General features: G+C 48.1%; 1 protein-coding gene across 2 annotated transcripts; it reads left to right on the top strand.

Moving 5' to 3' along the window:
* The first annotated feature begins 10,825 nt into the window (after positions 1-10,825).
* Positions 10,826-20,991, top strand: LOC129858531 (E3 ubiquitin-protein ligase RNF12-A-like). Of its 2 annotated transcripts, XM_055927835.1 has the most exons (5): positions 10,826-10,940; positions 13,333-13,564; positions 14,345-14,452; positions 16,919-17,514; positions 17,695-20,991. In XM_055927835.1, exons 2-5 carry the CDS (start codon positions 13,396-13,398, stop codon positions 19,372-19,374), a joined length of 2,553 nt encoding a protein of 850 aa, XP_055783810.1. In that variant the 5' UTR covers positions 10,826-10,940; positions 13,333-13,395; the 3' UTR covers positions 19,375-20,991. The 2 variants fall into 2 exon arrangements, with proteins under 2 accessions (XP_055783810.1, XP_055783809.1); XM_055927834.1 differs by having other exon boundaries at positions 16,919-20,991.
* Positions 20,992-21,967: the final 976 nt, after the last annotated feature.

The following is a 21,967-nucleotide window of genomic DNA, read 5'->3' as shown; positions in this document are numbered from 1 at the left end:
CCCTTTAGTTCCACCTCCCACAGATGCGGTGACCTCAACCTGTTTTAAATTATGTTTCTAGAGACGATATCTCTCTCATCGTCACTCAATGCCTAGGTTTACCTCCACTGTATTCACATCCTACCATACCTTTGTCTGTACAATATGACTTGAATCTATTCTACCGTGCCCAGAAATTTGCTCCTTTTACTCTCTGTTCCGAACGTACTAGACAACCAGTTCTTATAGCCTTTAGCCGTACCCTTATCCTCCTCCTCCTCTGTTCCTCTGGTGATGTGGAGGTTAATCCAGGCCCTGCAGTCGCTAGCTCCACTCCCATTCCCCAGGCGCTCTCATTTGTTGACTTCTGTAACCGTAATAGCCTTGTTTTTTTTACATGTTAACATTAGAATCCTCCTACCTAATTTGTTTTATTCACTGCACACTCTGCCAACCTGGATGTCCTAGTCGTGTCTGAATCCTGGTTTAGGAAGACCACTAAAAACCCTGACATTTTCATCCCTAACTATAACATTTTCCAACAACATAGAACTGCCAAAAGGGGGCGGAGTTGCAATGTCCTGCAGAGATAGCCTGCAGAGTTCTGTCATACTATCCAGGTTTGTACCCAAACAATTCAAGCTTCTACTTCTAAAAATCCACCTTTCCAGAAACAAGTCTCTTGTGAGACGGTTCTGAAGCAGACGGCTGCTCCTCATGGCTGTCTCATTGCCATTGCCGCTTGCTATAGACCACCTTCTGCCCCCAGCTGTGCCCTGGACACCATATGTGAATTGATTGCCGCCATCTATCTTCAGAGCTCGTGCTGTTAGGTGACCTAAACTGGAACATGCTTAACACCCCAGCCATCCTACATTCTAAGCTTTATGCCCTCAATCTCACACAAATTGTCAATGAACCCACCAGGTACAACCCCAAATCCGTAAACACGGGCACCCTCATAGATATCATCCCGACCAACCTGCCCTCTAAATACACCTTTGCAGTCTTCAACCAGGATCTCAGCGATCAGTATCTCATTGCCTGCGTCCGTAATGGGCCCTCTGTCAAACAACCACCCCTCGTCAAACGCTCCCTAAAATACTTCAGCGAGCAGCCCTTTCTAATCAACCTGGCTTGACCTCATCCCGTCAGTAGAGGATGCCTGGTTGCTCTTTAAAAGAGCTTTCCTCCATCTTAAATAAGCATGACCCATTCAAAAAATGTATAACTAAGAATAGATATAGCCCTTGGTTGACCCCAGACTTGTCTGCCCTTGACCAGCACAAAAACATCCTGTGGCGTACTGCATTAGCATCAAATATATCCCACATGATATGCAACTTTTCAGGGAAGTTAGGAACCAATATACACAAGCAGTTAGGAAAGCAAAGGCTAGCTTTTTCAAACAGAAATTTGCATCCTGTAGCACAAACTCCAAAAGGTCCATGGAGAATAAGAGCACCTCCACCCAGCTGCCCACTGCACTGAGGCTAGGAAACACTGTCACCACCGATAAATCCACGATAATTGAGAAAAGCATTTTTCTCTTGCTGGCCATGCTTTTCACCTGGCTACACCTACCCCGGTCAACTGCCCCGCACCCCCCACAGCAACTTGCCCAAGCCTCCCCCATTTCTCCTCAAATCCAGATAGCTGATGTTCTGAAAGAGCCGCAAAATCTGGACCCTTACAAATCAGCCGGGTTAGACAATCTGGACCCTCTCTTTCTAGAATTATACGCCACAATTGTTGCAACCCCTATTACTAGCCTGTTCAACCTCTCTCTGAGATCATCTGAGATCCCCAAAGATTGGAAAGCTGCCGCGGTCATCCCCCTCTTCAAAGGGGGAGACACTCTAGACCCAAACTGCTACAGACCTATATCTATCCTACCCTGCCTTTCTAAGGTCTTCGAAAGCCAAGTTAACAAACAGATCACCGACCATTTCGAATCCCACCGTACCTTCTCCGCTATGCAATCTGGTTTCCGAGCTGGTCATGGGTGCACCTCAGCCACGCTCAAGGTCATAAACGATATCATAACCACCATTGATAAAAGACAGTACTGTGCAGCCGTCTTCATCGACCTGGCCAAGGCTTTCGACTCTGTCAATCACCACATTCTTATCTGCAGACTCAACAGCCTTGGTTTCTCAAATGACTGCCTCGCCTGGTTCACCAAATACTTTTCAGGCAGAGTTCAGTTTGTCAAATCGGAGGGCCTGTTGTCTGGACCTCTGGCAGTCTCTATGGGGGTGCCACAGGGTACAATTCTCGAGCTGACTCTTTTCTCTGTATACATCAATGATGTCGCTCTTGCTGTTGGTGATTCTCTGATATCCACCTCTACGCAGACGACACCATTCTGTATACTTCTGGCCCTTCTTTGGACACTGCTAACTAACCTCCAGACAAGCTTCAATGCCATAAAACTCTCCTTCCGTGGCCTCCAACTGCTCTTCAATGCAAGTAAAACTAAATGTATGCTATTCAACCGATCGCTACCAGCACCTGCCCGCCTGACTAGCATCACTACTCTGGACGGTTCTGACCTAGAATATGTGGACAACTACAAATACCTAGGTGTCTGGTTAGACTGTAAACTCTCCTTCCAGACTCACATTAAGCATATCCAATCCAAAATGAAATATAGAATCGGCTTCTTATTTCGCAACAAAGCATCCTTCACTCATGCTGCCAAACATACCCTCGTAAAACTGACTATCCTACTGATCCTCGACTTTGGCGATGTCATTTACAAAATAACCTCCAACACTCTACTCAACAAATTGGATGCAGTCTATCACAGTGCCATCCGTTTTGTCACCAAAGCCCAATATACTACCCACCACTGCGACCTGTACGCTCTCGTTGGCTGGCCCTCGCTTCATACTCGTCGCCAAACCCACTGGCCCCAGGTCATCTACAAGTCTTTGCTAGGTAAAGCCCTGCCTTATCTCAGTTCACTGGTCACCATAGCAGCACCCACCCGCAGCACACGCACCAGCAGGTATATTTCACTGGTCACCCCCAAAGCCAATTCCTCTTTGGCCGCCTCTCCTTCCAGTTCTCTGCTGCCAATGACTGGAACGAACTGCAAAAATCATTGAATCTGGAGACTCAAATCTCCCTCACTAACTTCAAGGTCCAGCTGTCAGAGCAGCTCACAGATCATTGCACCTGTACATAGCCCATCTGTAAATAGCCCATCCAACTACCTCATCCCCATACTGTATTTATTTATTTTGCTCCTTTGCACCCTGGTATCTCTACTTGCACATTCATCTTCTGCACATCTATCACTCCAGTGTTTAATTGCTATATCGTAATTACTTTGCCACCATGGCCTATTTATGGCCTTACCTCCCTTACCTTACCTCATTTGCACACACTGTATATAGACTTTTTCTACTGTATTATTGACCCTATGTTTGTTTATTCCATGTGTAACTCTGTGTTGTTGTATGTGTCAAACTGCTTTGCTTTATCTTGGCCAGGTTGCAGTTGTAAATGAGAACTTATTCTCAACTAGCCTACCTGGTTAAATAAAGGTGAAATAAAATAAATAAATAAATGAATCACGCTTCACCATCTGGCACTCTGACGGACGAATGTGGGTTTGGCGGATGCCAGGAGAACGCTACCTGCCCCAATGCATAGTGCCAACTGTCAAGTTTGGTGGAGGAGGAATAATGGTCTGTGGCTGTTTTTCATGGTTCGGGCCCCTTAGTTCCAGTGAAGGGAAATCTTAACGTTACAGCATACAATGACATTCTTGACAATTCTGTGCTTCCAACTTTGTGGCAACAGTTTGGGGAAGGCCCTTTCCTGTTTCAGCGTGACAATGCCCCCGTGCAGGTCCATACAGAACTGGTTTGTCGAGATCGGTGTGGAAGAACTTGACTGGCCTGCACAGAGCCCTGACCTCAACATCATCGAACACCTTTGGGATGAATTGGAACGCCGACTGAGAGCCAGGCCTAATCGCCCAACATCAGTACCCGACCTCCCTAATGCTCTTGTGGCTGAATGGAAGCAAGTCCCTGCAGCAATGTTCCAACATCTAGTGGAAAGCCTTCCCAGAAGAGTGGAGGCTGTTATAGCAGCAATGTTCAAACATCTAGTGGAAAGCCTTCCCAGAAGAGTGGAGGCTGTTATAGCAGCAATGTTCCAACATCTAGTGGAAAGCCTTCCCAGAAGAGTGGAGGCTGTTATAGCAGCAATGTCACAACATCTAGTGGAAAGCCTTCCCAGAAGAGTGGAGGCTGTTATAGCAGCAATGTTCCAACATCTAGTGGAAAGCCTTCCCAGAAGAGTGGAGGCTGTTATAGCAGCAATGTTCCAACATCTAGTGGAAAGCCTTCCCAGAAGAGTGGAGGCTGTTATAGCAGCAATGTTCCAACATCAAGTGGAAAGCCTTCCCAGAAGAGTGGAGGCTGTTATAGCAGCAATGTTCCAACATCTAGTGGAAAGCCTTCCCAGAAGAGTAGAGGCTGTTATAGCAGCAATGTTCCAACATCTAGTGGAAAGCCTTCCCAGAAGAGTGGAGGCTGTTATAGCAGCAATGTTCCAGCATCTAGTGGAAAGCCTTCCCAGAAGAGTGGAGGCTGTTATAGCAGCAATGTTCCAACATCTAGTGGAAAGCCTTCCCAGAAGAGTAGAGGCTGTTATAGCAGCAATGTTCCAACATCTAGTGGAAAGCCTTCCCAGAAGAGTGGAGGCTGTTATAGCAGCAATGTTCCAGCATCTAGTGGAAAGCCTTCCCAGAAGAGTGGAGGCTGTTATAGCAGCAATGTTCCAACATCCAGTGGAAAGCCTTCCCAGAAGAGTGGAGACTGTTATATCAGCAATGTTCCAACATCTAGTGGAAAGCCTTCCCAGAAGAGTGGAGGCTGTTATAGCGGCAATGTTCCAACATCTAGTGGAAAGCCTTCCCAGAAGAGTGGAGGCTGTTATAGCGGCAATGTTCCAACATCTAGTGGAAAGCCTTCCCAGAAGAGTAGAGGCTGTTATAGCAGCAATGTTCCAACATCTAGTGGAAAGCCTTCCCAGAAGAGTGGAGGCTGTTATAGCAGCAATGTTCCAACATCTAGTGGAAAGCCTTCCCAGAAGAGTGGAGGCTGTTATAGCAGCAATGTTCCAACATCTAGTGGAAAGCCTTCCCAGAAGAGTGGAGGCTGTTATAGCAGCAATGTTCCAACATCTAGTGGAAAGCCTTCCCAGAAGAGTAGAGGCTGTTATAGCAGCAATGTTCCAACATCTAGTGGAAAGCCTTCCCAGAAGAGTGGAGGCTGTTATAGCAGCAATGTTCCAACATCTAGTGGAAAGCCTTCCCAGAAGAGTGGAGGCTGTTATAGCAGCAATGTTCCAACATCTAGTGGAAAGCCTTCCCAGAAGAGTGGAGGCTGTTATAGCAGCAATGTTCCAACGTCTAGTGGAAAGCCTTCCCAGAAGAGTGGAGGCTGTTATGGCTGTTATAGCAGCAAAGGGGGGAAACAACTCCATGTTAAAGCCCATGATTTGGGAATAATTGTGCGTAATACTTCAATAATTGTGCGTAATACTTGTTAGATGCGCATTTGGTGTCGAACTGTTTAATTACACCGTGATGTTTTCACACGTGATCATCTGATCCAGGAAGACATTTTCGGAATGACAGCCAAGCTGTTGTGATGGCGCATGCAACGCAACAACACTCCACCTGCTGGCGGGAAAAAGGTGTTGTCAAGGAACGTCCGGAATATTTTGGTGTCTCAGTCGTTATGCCGGTGAAGACCGTTGTGCCTGGATCCATGTTGGATCTAATATCCCTGGCGAATTGATGTTGATAATCTGTTGTTGTCTGCTTGATTTACAGTAGGGTCTTGTTAGATTTAACAGAGAAAAGCATCAAGGTAATGAGTTATCCTGTCCCCTTAGAATTATCTGTGATTACATTTTTTTATCCGTGTTTGTGTAAGAAATTGTAATAGATACTGAAAACTAGTAATAACAACATTTCAACATAAGCCATCTTTTATACAAAATACACATACTCCTCATTTCTCTTGGACATATGCTGGACTTATTAAGATGACAACCACAGACACACACAACTCCCCTCCCCCATAATAACCACAGACACACACAACTCCCCTCCCCCATGACAACCCCAGACACACACAACTCCCCTCCCCCATGACAACCACAGACACACACAACTCCCCTCCCCCATGACAACCACAGACACACACAACTCCCCTCCCCCATGACAACCACAGACACACACAACTCCCCTCCCCCATGACAACCACAGACACACACAACTCCCCTCCCCCATGACAACCACAGACACACACAACTCAAGGTTGGAGCACAAAACAAAGAACTATCTCAGGAACCAATGGAACGTTGACACCAGGCCTGATCAGGACTACCCAAGACCCAGATCGACCAATCGGAAGGCCAGACTACAAGATTCAACCTACTTTGCTTGTTGTCTATATAACCTGTACAAACTTTTTAGACTGCCTCTTTTCCGGACGATTCCATACGAATCAGACAGAAAGAGCCTTGCTGCAAGATTTTACTAAGATATCTTTACATGTGATTAAACGGCCTTATTATAAAATTATCCACCTCGTCCTATTGTCTCCTCTTGTTCTCCTGTCTCCAGTAAACGTTTTATCAACATTTGTGAGAGATGTTGCCACTTTCGTTTGTTTCCCGGTGTTGATTCCCGCGGTGATGCGCTACTTTGTTGTGGTAAAACCACATGCGGTTATTATGAGGACTACAACATCTAATGTTGTCTTCAACTTGGCTTTCCATACAAATCCTTCCAGTAAAAAAGAAACCTGGTTTTGGTCACTTTCTCATAATAAAAACAGCGATGGTGAGATGAATGCTACCGCTATTCAGGGTTTATTATGCTTTCCTGAGTCAGCCACACAGGCTAGAGAAACATCGCCATGCGTATTTAGTTAGGCAATGTCCGCGTTATTCTCACATAGTTTATAATGTAATAGCAACTTGAATATCAAGACCTAAAGAATGCACTGCTCCTAAAGTGGTAACGGCCTCTATTTCTTTGACACTTTTTTAACATGGAGGGTGTAATAAATACCATTTAAATTAACACAAGCATATTGCTATTACGTTGTTATAACTAACTTCTTTCTAAACAGGGTTTCTCACAAACTCATGAGCAGAAACTGAGACCCACACATACCCAAGGACAGAGGGCTGGCACAGACATTTCATAAACACTGATAAGAAAAGGGTGCTTGGGTCTGCATTTCACGAGATAATGAGACACACACATACCCAAGGACAGAGGGCTGACATAAACCTTTCATAAACACTGATTAAAAGGGAACATCTACGCACACACCAAATGTCCTGCTTAGCTGAACATTTGGTAACAAAGAACTTTTGCTGCAAGACTCAGAAGGATGACGCCCAGCTCATCAGGACCAATCTGAGAAGACAACAACCTGTCCAGAACCAACCAAAGGACCAGAACTTCCAGACTCAACCTACTTTCTGTGCTGTATAAAATGTCTATGCATTCTGTTATCTGGGCTTTTTCTGGAGGTTCCTTATGAGCCAAATGAACGAGTCCGTATACGTTTGTACCAGATATCTTTACTCTTAAATTAAACTGTCGCTTGTCATACAATTTACCACCTTGTCTGAATCGATCCTTGACCGGCTCACCCTTCTCCATATCCCATTATCAACAAGGGGTTCTATATTTGGCCAATTATATACATTACACAATTGTATAACATTGAGGTCCTTGAAAATTACAGTTCAATATTTGAAAAAGTCCCTGAAAGTCCTTGAATTGGACTTGCCACAATGTCTTTATGAGCCCTGCTTAAATTCTGTATAGTCCTAACACATGTTGTTGTATAGGTGAAGTTATAGGCCAATTTGCATATATTCACTTTTATTCTTCTAAGGACACATGTGGAACAGCTTAAAAAATATATTATTATATATATATATTTTTTTCCACCAGAGTCTCTGGGTTCGCGCCCAGGCTCTGTCGCAGCCGGCCGCGACCGGGAGGTCCGTGGGACAACGCATAATTGGCCTAGCTTCGTCCAGGTTAGGGAGGGTTTGGCCGGTAGGGATATCCTTGTCTCATCGCGCTCCAGCGACTCCTGTGGCGGGCCGGGCGCTAAAGGGAGTCAGCTCCACTTCATTCTGCCATTCCATGTGATGTTAAAGGGGGTCAGCTCCACCTCATTCTACCATTCCATGTGAGATGTTAAAGGGGGTCAGCTCCACCTCATTCTACCATTCCATGTGATGTTAAAGGGGGTCAGCTCCACCTCATTCTACCATTCCATGTGAGATGTTAAAGGGGGTCAGCTCCACCTCATTCTACCATTCCATGTGAGATGTTAAAGGGGGTCAGCTCCACCTCATTCTGCCATTCCATGTGAGATGTTAAAGGGGGTCAGCTCCACCTCATTCTGCCATTCCATGTGAGATGTTAAAGGGGGTCAGCTCCACCTCATTCTACCATTCCATGTGAGATGTTAAAGGGGGTCAGCTCCACCTCATTCTACCATTCCATGTGAGATGTTAAAGGGAGTCAGCTCCACCTCATTCTACCATTCCATGTGAGATGTTAAAGGGGGTCAGCTCCACCTCATTCTACCATTCCATGAGATGTTAAAGGGAGTCAGCTCCACCTCATTCTACCATTCCATGAGATGTTAAAGGGGGTCAGCTCCACCTCATTCTACCATTCCATGAGATGTTAAAGGGAGTCAGCTCCACCTCATTCTACCATTCCATGTGAGATGTTAAAGGGGGTCAGCTCCACCTCATTCTACCATTCCATGAGATGTTAAAGGGGGTCAGCTCCACCTCATTCTACCATTCCATGAGATGTTAAAGGGGGTCAGCTCCACCTCATTCTACCATTCCATGTGAGATGTTAAAGGGGGTCAGCTCCACCTCATTCTACCATTCCATGAGATGTTAAAGGGAGTCAGCTCCACCTCATTCTACCATTCCATGAGATGTTAAAGGGGGTCAGCTCCACCTCATTCTACCATTCCATGAGATGTTAAAGGGAGTCAGCTCCACCTCATTCTACCATTCCATGTGAGATGTTAAAGGGGGTCAGCTCCACCTCATTCTACCATTCCATGTGAGATGTTAAAGGGGGTCAGCTCCACCTCATTCTGCCATTCCATGTGAGATGTTAAAGGGGGTCAGCTCCACTTCATTCTACAATGTATTACACAACGTTGCATTTGACTCCTTAACATTCTCCATCAAAACAATGATATCTCAGACACTGCATGAGTCCCAAATTACACTATATTCCCTATATAGTGAACCCTATGTGCCCCGGTCAAAAGTAGTGCACTATATAGTGAACCCTATGTGCCCCGGTCAAAAGTATTGCACTATATATGGAATAGGGTGTAATTTGGGACGTATAAATCACATATCTAGCAGTACCCTCCACGTCCATGGCTCTGTAGTACGTCATCGTTGTTGGATGATAACCTTGGCACTCCCTTTTATTTGTGTACAGGCATTGAACTCCCCTCAATGTGCTCTGAACATTTCACAACTGCAGGACCAAGATTATTATTTAAATAGATTCTGAAGTTCCATAATTGTGTTTTTGTTAATGGCCAAATATGGAAGGGTTTTCCTTTCCTGAAAAGTTTATGTTTTGGAGATAAGAGGTTTTCACTCATTGAACAGCGATGCTATGTTTGATTTTTTTTTTTTTAAGTGTATATTTTCAACCAGGCAAGTCAGTTTAGAACAAATTCTTATTTACAATGACGGCCTACCAGGGAACAGTGGGTTAACTGCCTTGTTCAGGGGAACGATGGGTTAACTGCCTTGTTCAGGGGAACAGTGGGTTAACTGCCTTGTTCAGGGGCAGAACAACAGATTTTTACTTTGTCAGTTCAGGGATTCATCAACCTTTCGGTTACAGGCCCAACGCTTTAACCACTAGGCTACCTGCCACTATGCCAGAGAGAGAGGGGATTTATTTCTCACATATGAGCTCTATGCTTTGCTGAGTCTGTTAGTAGTGAGATCAGATCACTTCCTGTCACAGTGATCACATTATCAGGTTGGATCATTTAATGGCACTGTTATGAACACGGACAGAGGAAGCTCTGTCCAGTTTCTCTCTCTGGGTGGGTACGGCACAAATGGCCCTCAGCCTGTTCTCTATAGTGCACTACTTCTGACCAGGGCCCATAGGACCTTGGTAGTATACAGGGAACAGGGTGCCATTTGACCAGGGCCCATAGGACCTTGGTAGTATACAGGGAACAGGGAACCATTTGACCAGGGCCCATAGGACCTTGGTAGTATACAGGGAACAGGGAACCATTTGACCAGGGCCCATAGAACCTTGGTAGTATACAGGGAACAGGGTACCATTTGACCAGGGCCCATAGGACCTTGGTAGTATACAGGGAACAGGGTACCATTTGACCAGGGCCCATAGGACCTTGGTAGTATACAGAGAACAGGGAACTATGCTATGTTGTTGTCTTAGGTATTTCTTTATGTAGTGTTGTGATGTGTGTTTTGTCCTGTATTTATGTAGTATTTTTATCTCAGGCCCCCGTCCCCGCAGGAGGCCTTTTGCCTTTTGGTAGGCCGTCATTGTAAATAAGAATTCGTTCTTAACTTGCTTGCCTAGGTAAATAAAGGTTAAATAAAATGAAATTTAAAAAACTATGTTGAGCGTAATAATGTATCTGTTTTTGTGAATTCCACCTCTCACCACTGCGTGGCGCTGCAGTCAAAGTACAGACCTAAAACAAACATCCTTTTTCCGTCTCATGCTCCCCCAGTTTCCGGGAATATCCCTGAGAAAATGGACTCCTGAGGCCGTACCCAAATAGTTAAGCGAATTTGTTAGAATAAAACTACGAAAGTCCAAAATAAGGAATAACGACACAAATACAAGACAGGTACTGTGAAAGGATGACATATTTAGATTTTGTTAACTCGTCTTTTGAAATATAAAGTGGGTCGTTAAATTGTGCTAACCTGTTAGTTAGCTAACTTTAGCGGTCAGCTAGCAGCTATCTAACAGTAACTGTCGTAGCGGCTTCGGAAGGTGTTCGCTAGCTGACTAGATTGCTTAATTAACTAGCTGACGAAGTAATTGGTGTTGATTATAGTTAGTTAGTTAACGACGTCAAAAACATCTATTTCGAAAGATACCATGTTAACTAGCGAGACAGCCAACGTTATTCGAACCTTACTGGCTTAGTTTCGTGTTGGTGAAATATGTCAGTCTTCCTTATTCCTGATGTCATGTAGCTAACGGCAGTTAGCATTTTTTCGAGGTGTTCATTTATTTACTTACTAGCTAACTTAACTAGCCCGTTTGTCACAGTTGCGCCAGCTACAAACGACACAAACGTCAAGTATTTTTCCTATAGCGGATAGTATATTCATAATTTTTGGTGTAACAGAAAATACACCACAAAAGCTAGCTAACGTTAGCTTGCTCATTCCACAAATGACTGCAATGTAAAAGTTTGTCGTTAGCCTGCTAGCCAACGTTAGCAGTTCTGCTAGCTAGCCAAATGTTTATCTTGCGTTAACTAGCTATTTAGTCTTGCCAACTTAATGTTTGCTATAGTCACAACTTGAAATCATAAAATAATAATATTGTTAGTATATTGTTACCTAGTTTTGGCTTTGAAACGGTAAATGTTGAGATGTAACTAGCTAACGGAGTTGTTTGTCCATCTTTTTTGATGCAATTTTCTGCTAAGCTAGTTAGCATGCTAATTGTTAACTCGCCAGATGATTCCATTTTGTTTTTGTCGACTTTGCTCTGACTGGCTAGTTGCTGATTTGTAATCAAAACAAGGGACTCCGTTTAGATGAGACTTATAAAGGATGTGACATGTTGGTGCGTCAGAGTAAAGGATGACCACCAAGCGAACAATCATTTTCCTTGATGTCTGAAATGTCCTCATTACGCTAACAGCAGTTTACTGAACGCTAGCTAACTTGGTAGCTAATAAGGTAATCGGTCTAATTCTATTTGTTGATGGATGTAATGTAGGGGTGACTAGCTGTTTTTTTTGCCTTGTACAACAATAACATCAAAAATATTCAATGTTAGAATCTGCTGACAGTCTCCTGTCTGTGGCCTTCCCCACCACTACCCAGCCAGTGTGTTAGCTCTGCTGACAGTGTCCTGTCTGTGGCCTTCCCCATCACCACCCAGCCAGTGTGTTAGCTCTGCTGACAGTGTCCTGTCTGTGGCCTTCCCCATCACCACCCAGCCAGTGTGTTAGCTCTGCTGACAGTCTCCTGTCTGTGGCCTTCCCCATCACCACCCAGCCAGTGTGTTAGCTCTGCTGACAGTCTCCTGTCTGTGGCCTTCCCCATCACCACCCAGCCAGTGTGTTAGCTCTGCTGACAGTCTCCTGTCTGTGGCCTTCCCCATCACCACCCAGCCAGTGTGTTAGCTCTGCTGACAGTGTCCTGTCTGTGGCCTTCCCCACCACTACCCAGCCAGTGTGTTAGCTCTGCTGACAGTGTCCTGTCTGTGGCCTTCCCCACCACTACCCAGCCAGTGTGTTAGCTCTGCTGACAGTCTCCTGTCTGTGGCCTTCCCCACCACTACCCAGCCAGTGTGTTAGCTCTGCTGACAGTCTCCTGTCTGTGGCCTTCCCCATCACCACCCAGCCAGTGTGTTAGCTCTGCTGACAGTGTCCTGTCTGTGGCCTTCCCCACCACCACCCAGCCAGTGTGTTAGCTCTGCTGACAGTCTCCTGTCTGTGGCCTTCCCCATTACCACCCAGCCAGATTGTTAGCTCTGCTGACAGTGTCCTGTCTGTGGCCTTCCCCATCACCACCCAGCCAGTGTGTTAGCTCTGCTGACAGTCTCCTGTCTGTGGCTTTCCCCACCACCACCCAGCCAGTGTGTTAGCTCTGCTGACAGTGTCCTGTCTGTGGCCTTCCCCACCACTACCCAGCCAGTGTGTTAGCTCTGCTGACAGTCTCCTGTCTGTGGCCTTCCCCACCACTACCCAGCCAGTGTGTTAGCTCTGCTGACAGTCTCCTGTCTGTGGCCTTCCCCAGTACTACCCAGCACGTGTGTTTGCTCTGCTGACCCTTTGCTGTGTCAGTGTGTTAAAGATGCAGCTGGGCGAGAAGAGGATGGCGATGGCACACTTTGAGCCTGCTTCCTCTCGAGGTTTCTTCCTTCTAGAGATGTTTTCCTGGCTCTTGTGCTCTTGCTTCTGCCTTAATTGTGCTTTGGTGTCTAGGCTGGGCTACTGTAAAAACTTTTTGTACAATTGCTAATGTAAAAATATATTTGATTATCCCTTGCAGCTGGATCGTGGGGACTCAAAGACAGACAGCGTTTATCTCCAGCTTCTCTCCCTTCGACACCTGATGGAGGGCTCCGACAGTTCCGAGCCGGGCGCCAGTGACCAACCAGAGGCCCAGCGCAGGCGGCAACGGGACCGGCTAGACCGGGAGGAGGCCTTCTACCAGTTTGTCAACAACCTGAGTGAGGCAGACTACCGGCTGATGAGAGACAACAATCTGCTGGGTACCCCAGGTAACTGACTCTCCTTTAATACACCTGTAGTAACACCTGTTATAAACCTGTAACACACCTCATTAGACAACATCCTGCTGGGTACCCCGGGTAACTGACTCTCCTTTAATACACCTGTAGTAACACCTGTTATAAACCTGTAACACACCTCATTAGACAACAACCTGCTGGGTACCCCGGGTAACTGACTCTCCTTTAATACACCTGTAGTAACACCTGTTATAAACCTGTAACACACCTCATTAGACAACATCCTGCTGGGTACCCCGGGTAACTGACTCTCACACCTGTAATGCATATCTAAGAGGGTTAACAGAGCAGTGTAGAGATGGATTTTCAATCTCATAGAAAAGTTAGTCTTCACTCTGTTTCATGTATCCTTATTTTTCTATTGCAGACTGTGGGTTGAATGACTTTCAGTCAGGTTTTTAGATTGGCTATCTAAGGTCGTTGTCTCAGGTTTGAATTTTTCTTATCATGATGTGCTGGAAAACCAAAGCCTGCGGACAACTGAAGATACCACATCAGGCCAGTGGAATGGGAGGTGGGCAGTATGTTTGGTGGAGCGTCTTTCCCGTGGAGAGCAGTGAGAGGACAGGGCCTGTCCTGGTAAGTCTGGTGGTTCTCAGTACTGTCCTGTCTCAGTACTGTCCTGTCTCAGTACTGTCCTGTGTAACCAGGAGACAGACTACAGCTTTATGGGCAAATACTGGTGAATTGCCAGTAGTAAATGAAGGCAGTTAGAGCCAGTGTACTGAGTTGTAGTTTCATCCCTCCTAGGTGAGATCACAGCGGAGGTGTTGTTGAGTCGGCTGCAGCAGATTAAGGATGGGCCAGAGCAGCAGCAGCCTAGCATCAACACCAGTGAGACTGGAGAAGCTACAGGAGGTAAGGCTCCTCTGTACTTTTCATTATGTCTTTCATGCAGAAATTCAAAGTTGGCTACTTTAAAAAAAATAAACTCTTTAATGGTGAAATTGCCAGAACAACGGTCACTGCAAACAACAAACAGGTTTTTTTCTCCATTAGAATGTTGACGCCTTCTCTCTGTTCCGTTTAGAATGTTGACGCGTTCTCTCTGTTCCGTTTAGAATGTTGACGCGTTCTCTCTGTTCCGTTTAGAATGTTGACGCCTTCTCTCTGTTCCGTTTAGAATGTTGACGCCTTCTCTCTGTTCCGTTTAGAATGTTGACGCCTTCTCTCTGTTCCGTTTAGAATGTTGACGCGTTCTCTCTGTTCCGTTTAGAATGTTGACGCGTTCTCTCTGTTCCGTTTAGAATGTTGACGCCTTCTCTCTGTTCCGTTTAGAATGTTGACGCCTTCTCTCTGTTCCGTTTAGAATGTTGACGCGTTCTCTCTGTTCCGTTTAGAATGTTGACGCGTTCTCTCTGTTCCGTTTAGAATGTTGACGCCTTCTCTCTGTTCCGTTTAGAATGTTGACGCGTTCTCTCTGTTCCGTTTAGAATGTTGACGCCTTCTCTCTGTTCCGTTTAGAATGTTGACGAGTTCTCTCTGTTCCTTTTAGAATGTTGACGCGTCCTCTCTGTTCCGTTTAGAATGTTGACGCGTTCTCTCTGTTCCGTTTAGAATGTTGACGCGTCCTCTCTGTTCCGTTTAGAATGTTGACGCGTTCTCTCTGTTCCGTTTAGAATGTTGACGCGTTCTCTCTGTTCCGTTTAGAATGTTGACGCCTTCTCTCTGTTCCGTTTAGAATGTTGACGCCTTCTCTCTGTTCCGTTTAGAATGTTGACGCGTTCTCTCTGTTCCGTTTAGAATTTTGACGCGTTCTCTCTGTTCCGTTTAGAATGTTGACGCGTTCTCTCTGTTCCGTTTAGAATGTTGACGCGTTCTCTCTGTTCCGTTTAGAATGTTGACGCCTTCTCTCTGTTCCGTTTAGAATGTTGACGCCTTCTCTCTGTTCCGTTTAGAATGTTGACGCCTTCTCTCTGTTCCGTTTAGAATGTTGACGAGTTCTCTCTGTTCCTTTTAGAATGTTGACGCGTCCTCTCTGTTCCGTTTAGAATGTTGACGCCTTCTCTCTGTTCCGTTTAGAATGTTGACGAGTTCTCTCTGTTCCTTTTAGAATGTTGACGCGTTCTCTCTGTTCCGTTTAGAATGTTGACGAGTTCTCTCTGTTCCGTTTAGAATGTTGACGAGTTCTCTCTGTTCCTTTTAGAATGTTGACGCGTCCTCTCTGTTCCGTTTAGAATGTTGACGAGTTCTCTCTGTTCCGTTTAGAATGTTGACGCGTTCTCTCTGTTCCTTTTAGAATGTTGACGCGTCCTCTCTGTTCCGTTTAGAATGTTGACGCGTTCTCTCTGTTCCGTTTAGAATGTTGACGCGTCCTCTCTGTTCCGTTTAGAATGTTGACGCGTCCTCTCTGTTCCGTTTAGAATGTTGACGCGTTCTCTCTGTTCCGTTTAGAATGTTGACGCCTTCTCTCTGTTCCGTTTAGAATGTTGACGCGTTCTCTCTGTTCCGTTTAGAATGTTGACGCGTTCTCTCTGTTCCGTTTAGAATGTTGACGCGTTCTCTCTGTTCCGTTTAGAATGTTGACGCGTCCTCTCTGTTCCGTTTAGAATGTTGACGCGTTCTCTCTGTTCCGTTTAGAATGTTGACGCCTTCTCTCTGTTCCGTTTAGAATGTTGACGCGTTCTCTCTGTTCCGTTTAGAATGTTGACGCGTTCTCTCTGTTCCGTTTAGAATGTTGACGCGTTCTCTCTGTTCCGTTTAGAATGTTGACGCCTTCTCTCTGTTCCGTTTAGAATGTTGACGCCTTCTCTCTGTTCCGTTTAGAATGTTGACGCGTTCTCTCTGTTCCGTTTAGAATGTTGACGCGTTCTCTCTGTTCCGTTTAGAATGTTGACGCGTTCTCTCTGTTCCGTTTAGAATGTTGCCGCGTTCTCTCTGTTCCGTTTAGAATGTTGACGCGTTCTCTCTGTTCCGTTTAGAATGTTGACGCGTCCTCTCTGTTCCGTTTAGAATGTTGACGCGTCCTCTCTGTTCCGTTTAGAATGTTGACGCGTTCTCTCTGTTCCGTTTAGAATGTTGACGCGTTCTCTCTGTTCCGTTTAGAATGTTGACGCGTCCTCTCTGTTCCGTTTAGAATGTTGACGCGTCCTCTCTGTTCCGTTTAGAATGTTGACGCGTTCTCTCTGTTCCGTTTAGAATGTTGACGCCTTCTCTCTGTTCCGTTTAGAATGTTGACGCGTTCTCTCTGTTCCGTTTAGAATGTTGACGCCTTCTCTCTGTTCCGTTTAGAATGTTGACGCGTTCTCTCTGTTCCGTTTAGAATGTTGACGCCTTCTCTCTGTTCCGTTTAGAATGTTGACGCCTTCTCTCTGTTCCGATTAGAACCGACAGAACCGGTGGAAGGTCCAGAGGACCCGTCTAATGGCGACACCCTCTTGGATTGGCTGAACACCGTCAGGCGGACAGGCAACACCACCCGCAGTGGTCACCGAGGCAACCAGTCGTGGCGGGCGGTGAGCCGGACCAACCCAAACAGCGGAGACTTCCGGTTCAGTCTGGAGATCAACGTTAACCGTAACCTGGCTGAGCAGCAGGCCCGCGCCGATGTGGGGGAGGGGGAGGCTCAGGAGGAAGCCCCCGCAGAAGCACCTGGCGATGGGGTGGAGGCAGTGGTCGGAGTGGAGGTCCAGGCAGGGACTGAGGCAGTGGTCGGAGTGGAGGTCCAGGCAGGGACTGAGGCAGTGGTCGGAGTGGAGGTCCAGGCAGGGACTGAGGCAGTGGTCGGAGTGGAGGTCCAGGCAGGGACTGAGGCAGTGGTCGGAGTGGAGGTCCAGGCAGGGACTGAGGCAGGGACTGAGGCAGTGGTCGGAGTGGAGGTCCAGGCAGGGACTGAGGCAGTGGTCGGAGTGGAGGTCCAGGCAGGGACCGAGGCAGTGGTCGGAGTGGAGGTCCAGGCAGGGACTGAGGCAGGGACTGAGGCAGTGGTCGGAGTGGAGGTCCAGGCAGGGACTGAGGCAGTGGTCGGAGTGGAGGTCCAGGCAGGGACCGAGGCAGTGGTCGGAGTGGAGGTCCAGGCAGGGACCGAGGCAGTGGTCGGAGTGGAGGTCCAGGCAGGGACTGAGGCAGTGGTCGGAGTGGAGGTCCAGGCAGGGACTGAGGCAGGGACTGAGGCAGGGACTGAGGCAGGGACTGAGGCAGGGACTGAGGCAGGGACTGAGGCAGGGACTGAGGCAGGGACTGAGGCAGGGACTGAGGCAGGGACTGAGGCAGGGACTGAGGCAGGGACTGAGGCAGGGACTGAGGCAGGGACTGAGGCAGGGACTGAGGCAGGGACGGAGGTACCCATGGAGACAGGAGAGGTGCTGGAGGAACCCGTTGTGGAGGATCTGGCTGTCATAGTGGAACCAGAAGTGGAGATGGAGCCAGAGGCTGAACTAGAAGCAGAGATGGTCCCAGAGTTAGTAGTAGAGGTAGTCCCACAGCCGCCTAGCCCTGTCACCACCACCCCTCCTGTCTCCAGACCAGCCAGTCCCCTGGTGCAGGCCCCTCCCAGCCCTCCCCCTGAGGAGCCTCCGCGACGTGGCCAGAGACGAGCCCGCAGCCGTAGCCCCGAGCAGCGCCGGACAAGGGCTCGCACCACACGGAGCCGTTCTCCCCTCACCCTGGACCGACTGGACGGCCTCCCCCGCCACGTGCCCAACGCCGCCCCTTCACACAGCCCCCCCACCCTGCCCCCCCAGGTCCCCGCAGAGGGAAGCTCACGGACTCGACAGCATGTTCTGTCCCGGCAGAGCACCTCAGAGTACGAGGTCCAGTCAGCCGGAACAGGGTCTGACACAGGTTCTGGAAACGCCCCAGAGCCCGTTACCACCCCACCCCAGGAGGGAGAGGCCGCGGGCGGGGAGGGAGCAGCGGGACGACGTCCCCCCACCATCATGCTGGACCTGCAGGTGCGTCGTGTTCGTCCAGGTGAGTACCGCCAGAGGGACAGCATTGCTAACAGAACCCGCTCACGCTCCCAGAACTCCAACAACACCTTCCTGTACGAGAGTGAGAGGGGGGGATTCCGCAGGACCTTCTCCCGGTCCGAGCGCGCGGGTGTGAGGACGTACGTCAGCACCATCAGGATCCCCATCAGGAGGATCAGTGACGCGGGGTTGGGAGAGGCCACCTCCATGGCTCTGCAGACCATGATACGACAGATCATGACCGGCTTCGGAGAGCTCAGCTACTTCATGGACTCGGACTCGGACTCCTCGGACTCAAACCGTGGCGGTGGTAACCCCACTGGCGCTGCCGACCTGGCCGAGGCGCTCAACACTCCCGAGGGGGGAGTAGCCGGTATGGCGGAGGGGGCGGAGCCTCCTGTCTCAGTGGGTGGGCCTAGTGTGGGAGGAGCCGGGGAGGCAAGGACAGAGGAGGGGGAAGAAGGGGTTGGTGTAGGTCTGGCCCCAGGGATAGGTTTAGGGGTGGGGGGCACCCCCAGGGAGGGGCGAGCTCGGCCCCGTGCCCCCATCAGTTTGGAGGAACCAGGGTCACTACCCTTCCTCCGCCTTGCTCACTTCTTCCTCCTGAATGATGAGGACGAGGAACAGCCCAGAGGACTCACCAAGGAGCAGATCGACAACCTCTCCACCAGGAACTTTGGGGAGAGTGACGCTCTGAAGACCTGCAGTGTGTGTATCACAGAGTATGCTGAGGGGAACAAGTTGAGGAAGTTGCCCTGTTCTCATGAGTACCATGTTCACTGTATCGACCGCTGGCTGTCTGAGAACTCCACCTGTCCTATCTGCCGCAGGGCCGTGCTGGTGTCTGCTAACCGGGAGAGTGTGGTCTAACCTGGAGAGCTGGAGGTCAGGGGTCAGCGGTGCTCCAGGCAGACGGCTCCAGTATATAACACGGTGTCGGTTCTGCAGGCCTTTCTCCTAGTCAGACCATTTACATTGTTCATGTTTTCATTCTTAAGCCATTACTGACTTTTATCCAACTGACATGCCGGTGTTTGGAGAGACAGACGGAGACGGAGACAGACGGACCAGAGAGAGACAGACAGACGGAGACAGACGGACCAGAGAGAGACAGACAGACGGAGACAGACGGACGGACGAGAGAGAGAGAGACAGACAGACGGAGACGGACGGACGAGAGAGAGAGAGAGAGAGAGGCGGAGACAGACGGACGGACGAGAGAGAGAGAGAGAGAGAGACAGACAGAAAGGTGGTGTCTTCATAGTGTAGTAAGAGACATGAGAGATGCCACTGTCCCATTGGCCAACAGACCCCACTCTCCCTTACCTATTACCCTGAGAGGACCAACAGACCCCACTCTCCCTTACCTATTACCCTGAGAGGACCAACAGACCCCACTATCCCTTACCTATTACCCTGAGAGGACCAACAGACCCCACTCTCCCTTACCTATTACCCTGAGAGGACCAACAGACCCCACTCTCCCTTACCTATTACCCTGAGAGGACCAACAGACCCCACTCTCCCTTACCTATTACCCTGAGAGGACCAACAGACCCCACTCTCCCTTACCTATTACCCTGAGAGGACCAACAGACCCCACTCTCCCTTACCTATTACCCTGAGAGGACCAACAGACCCCACTCTCCCTTACCTATTACCCTGAGAGGACCAACAGACCCCACTATCCCTTACCTATTACCCTGAGAGGACCAACAGACCCCACTCTCCCTTACCTATTACCCTGAGAGGACCAACAGACCCCACTCTCCCTTACCTATTACCCTGAGAGGACCAACAGACCCCACTCTCCCTTGTGTAACAGTATAACTTTACGTCGTCAAGAAGAGTACTGTTACACTTGCCTGTCTTACCCCAAAAGGGACTCCACTGTCCCCACCTCACCCTGCTCTCCACCTGAAAGATGAACTGCATTTATCAACAAACACTCTGGAACGGCTCACAGACTGTCAGTGTGTCAAAGCTTGCTGATTTTTAGTTTTTAAGTTAAAACTGTAGAATGTTGTACAGGCTTTAATGGGGAGAAGAAGACGTGACGGACTTGGATTCCGTTTGGAATTTTTAGCTATCAGTTTATTTGGAATCGTATTGCGTCATATTCATGACATCGGAATCAATGGTACTGATGATGAATTGTGTTGAGATGGGATGTAGGTATCTGTTAACTGATGCTAGTGTGTAGTCTGACTCTAGCCCATCACCATGAAGCATTTTCTATTTCTGCCCTCTGACAGTGTTTCATCATGACATCTCAGAGTAGGACAAGTGATCTAGGATCAGTGGTGTGATCTAGGATCAGTGGTGTGATCTAGGATCAGTCCTTATCTTATTCATTAAACCTAAGAAGCCCAACTGATCCTAGATCACCACTCCTATATAGTGCCCTACCCACCACCCTATCTCTATATAGTGCCCTACCCACCACCCTATCTCTATATAGTGCCCTACCCACCACCCTATCTCTATATAGTGCCCTACCCACCACCCTATCTCTATATAGTGCCCTACCCACCACCCTATCTCTATATAGTGCCCTACCCACCACCCTATCTCTATATAGTGCCCTACCCACCACCCTATCTCTATATAGTGCCCTACCCACCACCCTATCTCTATATAGTGCCCTACCCACCACCCTATCTCTATATAGTGCCCTACCCACCACCCTATCTCTATATAGTGCCCTACCCACCACCCTATCTCTATATAGTGCCCTACCCACCACCCTATCTCTATATAGTGCCCTACCCACCACCCTATCTCTATATAGTGCCCTACCCACCACCCTATCTCTATATAGTGCCCTACCCACCACCCTATCTCTATAGTGCCCTACCCACCACCCTATCTCTATATAGTGCCCTACCCACCACCCTATCTCTATATAGTGCCCTACCCACCACCCTATCTCTATATAGTGCCCTACCCACCACCCTATCTCTATATAGTGCCCTACCCACCACCCTATCTCTATATAGTGCCCTACCCACCACCCTATCTCTATATAGTGCCCTACCCACCACCCTATCTCTATATAGTGCCCTACCCACCACCCTATCTCTATATAGTGCCCTACCCACCACCCTATCTCTATATAGTGCCCTACCCACCACCCTATCTCTATATAGTGCCCTACCCACCACCCTATCTCTATATAGTGCCCTACCCACCACCCTATCTCTATATAGTGCCCTACCCACCACCCTACCTCTATATAGTGCCCTACCCACCACCCTACCTCTATATAGTGCCCTACCCACCACCCTATCTCTATATAGTGCCCTACCCACCACCCTATCTCTATATAGTGCCCTACCCACCACCCTATCTCTATATAGTGCCCTACCCACCACCCTATCTCTATATAGTGCCCTACCCACCACCCTATCTCTATATAGTGCCCTACCCACCACCCTATCTCTATATAGTGCCCTACCCACCA

Source organism: Salvelinus fontinalis, chromosome 6, assembly GCF_029448725.1.
Source record: "Salvelinus fontinalis isolate EN_2023a chromosome 6, ASM2944872v1, whole genome shotgun sequence".
Classification (NCBI taxonomy): Eukaryota; Metazoa; Chordata; class Actinopteri; order Salmoniformes; family Salmonidae; genus Salvelinus; species Salvelinus fontinalis.
Note: the sequence above shows the minus strand (reverse complement) of the source record. Positions and strands in the feature narration are given on the sequence as shown.

Coding starts and splice junctions, on each gene's coding strand:
- LOC129858531 (XM_055927834.1), top strand. CDS start 13,396: ATGGAGGGCTCCGACAGTTCCGAGCCGGGCGCCAGTGACCAACCAGAG. Junction 13,565..14,344: donor CAATCTGCTGGGTACCCCAG/GTAACTGACTCT, acceptor CATCCCTCCTAG/GTGAGATCACAGCGGAGGTG. Junction 14,453..16,918: donor GACTGGAGAAGCTACAGGAG/GTAAGGCTCCTC, acceptor TGTTCCGATTAG/AACCGACAGAACCGGTGGAA.